Genomic DNA, 10588 nt, shown 5'->3' with positions numbered 1-10588 from the left:
ACCAGGTGAAAAGTTCTAAAAGATATAAAAATGCCCTTACAAATTAGGCCATGTACTCTCAATGTAAAATTTCAAGTGATGGACATCTTTCCATCTTATAACTGCTTATTAAAAAGACCATGGATTCACATGACAGGTGCTATTCTTTTTACCTTACACAAAAGGATCAAGTTTAATGTGGAAGGGTAGTTGGTAGTAGTGTTTGAAGAAGAAGACATGTTGGTAACTCAGCCTTTGAATGCTCCATATGTGGAAGCTACTAAGGAAGCAATGGAATGCTCTTATCAGTCATTTGAGTTAGTCAACTCTATAGGTGAGGGACCCAAAAACCAATAATGTCCAAAGATAGTGATGTATCAGGTTATCAATAGAGGCTAGTATCATGGAGTAAGACTGGATAAAAATTTACAATGGATAAGGGAACCTTCAACGATGATGAATAATAGGGAGAGACTAGGTCTCGGTTATGAAATAAAAAATTGAGAAATTAGGGAAAGACAGGCCATCAAGACAATAAGGATCATCCCACGCTTATACGAGACTTTCAAGCCTTGAGGATTCATCTATCCAATTACAAAGAAAGGTTTAGAATAAAGCATAGAAAAGATATTTGCTAAGTTATCCATTCATGTGACTAGAGACAAAAGTGGGTGCAAGCCATAAATGAAGGTTCGTCTTTACCCACTAGGTTATGAGCTGAACAATTTGAGTATTATCAAAATACCTGCTATCCTTGAGATCAATTCAATGTAATTGAACATCCCAATAGCTTATGCCCAAGGCCTTAGGTTGTTTGGGCCATTTATCTATTATTATTTTAATAAAATTAGGAAGGATATATTTTCATTCATTTCGTCTACTACTTTCTTTTGTTTTTCCACTTTTTCATACATGTCGCCAACACATCCTATTTTATTTAAGTTTAGGTCTTTAAATGAATAAGAAAATAATCATGATAATGCTCAAGGGGTTAATTTTAAAAAATTAATTAACACTGATGCACTTGATAATGAAGATGATTTTGAAGAATATATTATCCTTCCGGACCTAATGAGATTAGTTGAGTAAAAAAGTAAACCAATTGAGCCTAATCAAGAGATAACTAAATTGCTGAATTTAAGGGATAAGAGAATAAGAAAGAGGTTAAAATCGACACATCACTCGTATCGACAAATAAGCAACGGGTGAAAAATCTACTTTTAAAACTTATAGATGTGTTTGTTTGGTCTTATCAGGATATGTCGAGACTCAGTACAGAAATAATAGAGCATATACTGCCATTGAAGCTGGAATATAAACAAGTCTAACAAAAATTGAGGCAAATAAAACCTGAAATGTTATTAAAGATAAAAAAAGAGGTGATGAAATAGTTTGATGTAAGTTTCTTACAAGTAGCCAAATACCCAGAATGGGTAGCCAACATTGTACCAGTTTTTAAAAAGGATGAAAAAGTATGAATGTACATAGATTATCATGATTTGAATAAGGCTAGCCCAAAGGATAATTTTTTTTGCCTCATATTGACACACTGATGGACAATACAGCTAAACATTCAATGTTTTCTTTTATGGATAAGTTCTCAGGGTATAATTAAATAAAAATGGCTACGGACAACATGAAAAAAACCACTTTCGTGATCATGTGGGGAAATTTTGCTACAAAGTCATGCCCTTTGGTCTAAAAAATGTTGGGGTAACATACCAAAGAGCTATGGTTATGCTTTTTTATGATTGAGGTGTATGTAGATGATAGGATTGCAAAGTCTCGAGAAGGTGAAGATCATGTCACTAACCTCATAAAGTTATTTGAGAGGTTGAAAAAATTTCAACTCAAGTTAAACCCAGCCAAATGCACCTTTAGGGCAAGGTCAGAGAAGTTGCTAGGCTTTGTGGTCAATGAAAGAGGGATTGAAGTTGACCCTAACAAAATACGAGCCATTTAAAATTTGTTGTCTCCCAGCACACCAAAAGAAGTTCAAGGTTTTTTGGGTAGATTGAACTACAGTTCTCGGTTCAAATCTCAGCTGACCTACAAGTGTGATCCTATATTTAAGCTTCTGTACAAGAATAACCCTGGATAATGGAATGAGGAATGCCAAGTGACTTTTGATAAAATTATGCAATACTTATCCAATCCTTCAGTGTTGGTGCCACTTGTTTCAGGGAGACCATTAATCTTATACCTCATAGTATACGAGAATTCAATGAGATGTGTACTGGGACAACAAGATGAGTCTAACCAAAAAGAGAAGGTTATTTATTATCTGAGTAAAAAATTCATAGAATATGAATTCAAGTTTTTTCTTTGAAAAAAATATGCTGTGTATTAGCTTGGACCGCCAAACGATTCAGACAATACATGCTCTATCATACCACCTGGCTCATAGCAAAATTGGATACAATTAAATATATTTTTGAGAAACCTTCTCTGTCTGAAAGAATTGCTAGTGACAAGTAATGCTCTCAGAATATGATATCATATATGTAAGTCAAAAGGTAATTAAAAGAAGTACTATAATCGAGTTTCTCGCAGATCATGTTGCTGAAGATTATGAGCCGATGAGATTGAAATTCTCTGATGAAGATTTGATGGCTGTGTCCCACTAGAAGAGGAAGAGTATGAAGCGAACCATTGAAAAATGTTTTTTGATAGAGCTACAATGCCTTGGAATATGGAATAGGGGCAATCTTAATCTTTTCAGAGAAGCAATATTATCTTATAACAGTAAGGTTGAATTTTAATTGCATAAATAAATCGTTGAATATGAGGCATGCACCATGGGTGTACAAGCTGCTTTAAATAGAAAAGTTAAAGCATTAAAAGTATTTGGAGACTCAGCTCTAGTCATAGATCAGTAGAAAAAAAAATAAGAGACGAGATATTCGAAACTCCTCCTATACCGTAAGTATATCCTAGAGTTGATCAAGCAGTTTGAAGATATTCAATTTGATCATTTACCTCAAAAGGAGAATCTGATTGCTGATGCTTTAGCTATTTTAGTAGTAATGGTTTAAATCAATGATAGTGCTGACATTCAGCCCATCAGTTTGATGTCAAAGATATATCAGCTCACTGCTCAAATGTATAAGAGAAGGATGATGGGAGGCTCTGCTATTATGATATCTTACAGTACATTAAAAATTTACCATATCCTATCCAAGCAACAAAGAAGGATAAAAGGGTCATCCGGAGACTAGCTATGAGCTTTTTCCTAGATGAAGATGTTTTATTCAAAAGGAGCCATAACCAAGTATTATTGAGGTACGTAAATAAGGTCGAGGCTAAAAAGATTATTGAAGAGATGCATGATGGGATATGTGGGGCATATGCCAATGGACATATGATGCCAAGATAAATCATGAGAATAAGATATTATTGGTTGACAATGAAGAGTGATTATATTGACTACGCTAAAAAATGTCATAAATGTCAGATTTATGTTGACAAGATTTATGCTCTGTCATTTGCTTTACATGTTTTAAAACCACTCTGGCCATTTTTTAAGTGAGGCTAGATGTCATTAGCCCTATTACCCCAAAAGCTTTTAATGAGCATAGATTTATTTTCATGATGATATATTACTTCACGAAATGGGTGGAAACAATATCATTTGAAAGTGCGACACGATCTGTGGTTTGTAAGTTTATAAAAAGAGAAATCATTTGTAGATACAAACTTTCAAAAAAAATCATTTCAGATAATACTAAAAATCTAAATAGCAAGATGATGTAAGAAATATATACCTAGTACAAGATCAAGCACCATAATTTAGCACCATACCTTCTGAAAATGAATAGGACAATTAAGACAGCAAACAAGAATATAAAAAAACTTTTTGAAAAGATGATCGAGACCTATAAAGACTGGCATGAGAAGTTACCATTTACACTGCATGCGTATTGAACGTCAGTGCGCACCTCTACTGGGGCAACCCTATTTTTTTTGATTTATGAGATGTAAGTTGTATTGCCAATGAAAGTAGAGATCCCATCTTTGAGGATCCTAAAAGAAGTTGAATTGGAAGAAGCTGAATGGATTTGAGAACGCTATGAACAGTTGAATCTTATTAAAGAAAAGAGATTGACGGCATTGTGTCATGGCCAATTATATAAAAAAAAGATGATGAGGGCTCATGATAAAAAGATTCGACCCCATTATTGCCAGGAAGAAAAATTGGTCTTGAAAAAAATTCTTTCAAGTCAACATGATAATAGAGAAAAATAAACTTCGAATTGGGAAGGGTCATATGTTATGAGATGAGCTTTCTCTGGTGAAGTATTGATACTGGTTGAGATGGATGAAAAAGATTTATCCCATTCTATAAATTTTGATGCTGTAAAAAAATACTATATTTGAAAAAAAAATTAAAAAAAAAGAGAAAAAAGAAGAGAAAGACTTAAGGTGAAAACCCCAAAAGGGCGGTTTGAATCAAAAGAGGGTATCTAAGTTAAAAACCTAAAAAGATAACTTAGATAAAAAGAATATAGCATCGGATTTGGACATTTCTTAGCAAAAAGGCTAGCATGTTCTGAGGTGCTCTAAGTTATTAAGTGCATTGGTGGTTGAATTTTTTGAAAAAGACTTCCAGATATATTATCACGATTGTTTGATAGTTTATTTTTAGGCCTTGTCCCCATACCCATCTTTGTAATTCTTTCTTTGCCAACTGACCAAAGTTTGTTATCGTTCTAATAAAAGACTTTCCATTTCATTCTCCATGTGTCTCTTTTATTGATTATTCTTATTTCTTTCTCTTCAATACCTTACAATGGGTGAAATGTGTGACTGCATTCTTACTTTTTGAGATTGAAATAATGATTGATAAATAAATAATAACATGAAATATTGTTACATTTTATTGGAAAGGTTAAGATCGATACAAGCAAATTTGAAGTGTTCAGTTCATGACCAGGACATTGGATTTCTTGAAAAGAAGATGATGAGAATTAAATAGGAGAAATGATCTAGAGTTACACTGATGCAGCCATAACATTCAAAGGTTGAAGGAGATTTGGGGCCTAAGAGAAAGAGACTTGAGAAACTTGAGTGCCACAAGATCTCATGACATTATTAATGTTCGTATTCCATGCATCACATTGGCATCGTTGTTTGAATAATATATGTACATAATTTGATTAGACATCCATGGCACCATGAGAATCTAGGTTGTTACATTTGCATCATTAAGAAGGTATTTGCATCTTTGATCATAACATTTATTCATGTAAAATTTTGGGTCACCTGAAGAGAAATTGTGAACTTTTTGATGAAAATCTTTGAATTTCAAATGAGAGTCTTTGAATTTCAAAGAAAAATCTTTAAGTTTTAAGTTTCAAATGAGAATATTTGAGATATGAAACTTTGAGATTTATTGAATGAGAACCTTTGAGTTTGAATGAAAAGTTTTAAATTTTTGGATACGAATCTCCAAGATTCAAATAAAAGTCTTTAAATGTTAAATACGAGTCTAGCAACTCACAAATGCAAATTTTGAGCTCAAATTGTGAATCTTTGAGTTTCCATTACAAAACTTTATCAGATTTGATTTATGATTCCTCCGGTCATGATTGTCGAAGAGCTATTTATTTTTCAAAGTTTTGTTGCTTCTATTCAGAGGAGCTATTTATTTTTCAAAGTTCTATTGCCTCTATTTAGAAGAGCTATTTATTTTTCAAAGTTCTATTGCCTCTATTCAGAGGAGCCATTTATTTTTTCAAAGTCGTGTTGCCTCTATTCAGAGGAGCCATTTATTTTGGAGCCATTTATTTTCCAAAGTCGTGTTGCCTCTATTCAGAAGAGGTATTTATTTTTTCAAAGTTGTTTCGCCTCTATTTAAAGGAGCTTTGTTTATTTTAAAAAAAAGTGTTAAGTCTTGGATGGATATTTACGTTTTTGTATAATTTTTGTTTCATAAAAAATATATAAAAAAGGACAGCTATAGACACCATAATTTATCCATACCCAGGCCCATTGGGCTCAACAAGGGCTGGGCCTAAGCCCATTGGGCTTAGCTCAGATCTGGTCCAAATAGGGTAGAATGGCCTAATTTTAGTTTTAATTTTAATTTTATTTTAATTATTAATTTTATTTTATTTTTGGTTTTTTATTATTTTTTATTGTCTTATTTTCGTTTTTATTTTTATTTTTTGATTTCTTAGTTTGAAATTGAGTTTTAATTTTATATATAATAATTATTTATTTATTTTTTTTCGTTTCCTTCTAGAAGATGGGATGGTAGGATTGGACTGGGATTCATAATTTTGAATCCCAGTCAAAGTAAAAATTGGCATTGATGAAAAAATTTTCTGATCAATGCCTATAAATGTAGGCTTAAACAGAACCAAAAGGGACAAATAGAAAAACAAAGAGAAAAACACAAAAAATAGGGTAAACAGAAAGCAGAAGTGGGCAAAAAGTATTTTTTACGGCTACTTTTCTGGCACCGATTGAATTTTTTGGTGATATCCTTAATTTTTGGCCAGCTGCCCAATTTTTGGCATAACACCTCTAGAAACCGTTGAACTTTTTGATAAATTTTTGACGAAAAACCCAGATTGTGATCAAATTTTCTAGAATCCGATGAAATTCAACCAGTGTTCTTGGAGTGCCAGAGAGAAATGAGAGAAAAGAAAGGGAAGAGAGAGAGTCGAAAAGAGGGATATGAGGAAAAAGAACTGAATTCAGCCTTTTATACCCCTTACGAAACGATGTCGTTTTGACATTCATAATCCCAGATGATCCGCGTGTTTTGCCATAAGGTGACCCACCTGAGCGTGAACTCGTTTCTGACCCGTATACCAACCAAACCCTTCAATCGTACCGAGCCAAGCCGCTTGCCCCAAGCCGCACTGTTCTAGCCTTTTTTTGAGTCTGTAGCTGAGTCGTTCCAGCCGAGCCATTTTTGGTATTTTTTTAGTATTTTATTTATTTATTTTTTATGTGTTTTTTTAGTTTTTTTTTTTGCATGATTAACTTTAGGGAAAAAATAAATAAAAATAATAAAAATAAAATTTTGGGAATAAATATTATTTATCCAATTATGGAATTTATAAAAATTTCAAATGATAAATTTCTATAAAATTCTTAGGTAAGAATTTTGTCTAAATTTGGCCCAAATTGTGGAATAATTTAGATAAAGTTTCAATAACAATAATTAATATTTATTTTCAAACAAAAAAAATATAAAATATAAAAAATATAAAAATTGTGAAAATTAAATACAAATTACTCAACGATGAGATTCTTAAAAATTTTAAATAGTAAATTTTTAAAAAATCTCTAGGTGAGAAATTTTCTCTAAATTTGACTTAAATGGTGAAATAATTTATATGAAAGTTTCAATAAAAGTAATTGTATTCTTTTTCCAAACAAAAAATTTTGGTTGAAAATATATGATAATTATCCAAGGATGAGATTCTTAAAAATTTCAAATGGTAAATTTCTAATAAATTTCTAGGTGAGAAATTTTCTCTAAATTTGACCCAAATGGTGGAATAATTTAGATTAAAAATAATCGTCATATTATTTTCTTTCCAAGAAAAAAAGAAAAAATGAATTTCTAAATAGGGCCAAATTGTGGATATTTTAGAAATTCAAAAAAAAAAAAATTTTAATTTGGCCCAAATGGTGGAATAATTAGATTTATTTTCAACAAAAAAATGAAAATAATAAAAATAAACAATTTTTCAACGACGAAGCTTCTTCAAGAAATCAAATGAGATTCTTGAATACTCTTGAAGTGAAAAAGTATTTTTTAAGAGTTCTATCAAAATGATGGAGAATCTTAAAAATTGTTTCCGATATTTAACTTAAAATTTGAAACCATTAGACTTAAGATTATATGATAAATTCAAAATAATATGGTACCATCCTTCAGATGGGCATGTGGGGGTGCTATAATCTTCTCTACATGTAACTGACTCTCGAATCATGTTCTGGTTAGTAGACTCGAACCTATTCTTTTAAGGACCCTTAGTCAAGCTTAAGAACTCTTTAAGAGGATAAATTCTTTAGGTAACCAATCACACCTAGATAAAAAAGATTGGTGACGACTCCATTAATTTATTAAATTTAACTATAGATTTTTGAATCTATATGTTATGATAATTAAGATTCTATATAAATGTTTATATTTATAATTTTTTCTATATTTGAAACGATAGTATTTGAACTTTAATTATTAAAATTAAAAATATAACATTTTATCAACAAATTATATGAATATTGACGTTTATATTTATAATTTGATTATTTAATGGTACGTAATAATTCTCCCTTTTAAGTATAAGATGAGGAAGCAGCCATCAAATAAAAAAGAGAACAAGTTGAACATCCCCCTAGCTAGCTCCAATTAATGTTAGAGCAAGTTAGACATATCTCCATCAGGAGGATATCATGACAATATATACTCACGTATGTATTTGGCCTGGCTCCTGATCTTAGCTCAATGTTTGAACAATTTTGGATAATTCAGCAATCTTCCCCCATTTTCCACTTATGCACAACTTTGAGCTTAAAGTGGGGAAAATCACATCAATTAACCTATATTTGCAGCTGATTGGCACATGAGAAACTTTGAAAGCTCTCCTACAAATAAAAAAAAAAAAACCCCTCAAATAGAGTTCCATACACGGAGGAGAGCTGGAAGCAGACCAAAGACATTCAGCTCTCACTACTGTCTTGCTAAAAACCTTTTGACTTTTCCCTACCATGTCTGCCCAAATTAAAATTAGCCAAATTGTTCCTCCTCTGGATGATAAAACTTGGTGCTTATGTCGCCTTTTCATCTAAAGTTTTAACAACGAAATGCGTCTCTCCTTAAGCAATTTCATAACTTTGTGTGATTCTTTGAACCGCTAGTGCGTGTTGAAATGTATAAGAAGTCACATTAAAACTTGAATAATTTACTTGATGAACTTGTTTTATTATTTCATTCTCTTTGCTTTATATCGAAAATGATTTGTCGTAGTTAAACTTATGTAATTATTCGAGATTTTGATCAGCCTTATCTTTCCTTTTTTCCCTCTTCGTCCCTTTCAACATGGCTGGCATTACATGCAGCAAAGTAGTGCCGATTCTTTAATCCAACATATGATTTTGCCAAGAAAACAAGGGCATTAAGTTTAGAGCCAATTAACGACAAGAGCTTAATCTATGTATATATTGTGGAATATCCATCGTTGCTTGTTGGATAAGAACGCAGCTCGATAAACTACTTTATATATGTGAGTTTCCTTGACAGTAAGTAATAAGTTTGGGTTTGTAGCTTGACGTAGTAGTGAACATCGTTTTCACATAACAGTGAATTGAATAGCAAGAGTGGGGCACAAACGAGTGAACAACACAATAACTAGTAAAAAGGATTGTTTTCTGGGTTGATGGGTGACTCTTATTCCATAGGGTTGGAGATAGTTTGATACATTACATCAAAAATCTGGTACCGATCGATTAAAAGAATTATGCACATCAGCACACGCTTGACCTAAGTTTCTGTGCTCTGGCAACCCCATCTCCATCCCCACCAACATGCGTATAGTACCCTAAATATCCTTCATTAAACATTCAAATATATATATATATATATATGTTAACTCAGTGTCAATGCTATATACAAAGTTATATTTAGTTGTCAAGCAAATAGATCAGACTGGAAACTAATCAAGGTCTTGCTAAGGCAATTAGGACAAAAACCAAGCAGAGAGATCCAAAATGCTGTGATGAAAAGAAGGGGGGCGGGGGTGTTACGGGTCAAGAGGGTTCCACCAGAGAATGATGAAAGAATTGAACATACTCGAGAATATGGGTGAGCAAAAAAGGGAAAGGACCCACCAATTCTCCTTTGTTCTGCAAAAAACACAGTGGCTTTGGCACTCTTTGGCATTTGACTTCACACATTTCCCTTGGATCAGATAGGTCTTAATTTTCCATCTCAATATTATAACAATATTATTTTCACATATCCCCAAGTGGAGAACAAAATTATGAGGGATTGAAGGTTGAGTGAATTTGGCATGTGAGACCTCCCTCTAGGTCAAGATCACTTTACCTCCATCTAGAGAGACTGTGGCACACCTGCTCTTCAGATCATGCTACTTTGGATTCGGTCAAGTAGCACTAGTAGTCAGCTTTGAAAGCGTGTGGGGAAAGGCATTTGGTTTATCTACAGTTTGGTTCTGATAGACTGACCAAATTCACCTTCTCTGATTCTTGGTGAAATGAACATGAATTAATTGTTCCAGTTGGGAAGGAACCTTATGGGGTTAATTTAAATTGCATTAGCAAATAATGCTGCCAATGCATCCATATATACCATTGCATGCATATATGCATTCACCTGATGATCATCCGTTGGTCAAAACTCAAATGGCCACTGATGTCTGACAATTTTAGTCATATACTTTAATTTCTTTTACCCTTCTGGTGCCTTAATCTTGCTGCTAGTTTTTACAGGGTAAATATATATGATATTTTGACCACTTGTAAAAGAAATAAATAAGCCCAGAAAATTCGCTTCAATGATCGATTTCAGTCCTGGTCAAGTGATTGTGTAATTGATCTTTATATAGATTTCCGACATAAAAAAACAAAG

General features: G+C 32.6%; 1 protein-coding gene across 1 annotated transcript; it reads left to right on the top strand.

The window, feature by feature from the left end:
- Positions 1-2618: 2618 nt before the first annotated feature.
- Positions 2619-3355, top strand: LOC149516254 (uncharacterized). Its single transcript, XM_089768753.1, has 3 exons — positions 2619-2724; positions 2917-3008; positions 3095-3355. Exons 1-3 carry the CDS (start codon positions 2619-2621, stop codon positions 3353-3355), a joined length of 459 nt encoding a protein of 152 aa, XP_089624879.1.
- Positions 3356-10588: the final 7233 nt, after the last annotated feature.

The sequence above is a fragment of the Durio zibethinus genome, chromosome 11 (assembly GCF_047325235.1).
Source record: "Durio zibethinus cultivar Kanyao isolate XHJ-2024 chromosome 11, ASM4732523v1, whole genome shotgun sequence".
Taxonomy (NCBI): Eukaryota; Viridiplantae; Streptophyta; class Magnoliopsida; order Malvales; family Malvaceae; genus Durio; species Durio zibethinus.
This window is presented reverse-complemented; position numbering and strand designations above follow the sequence as displayed.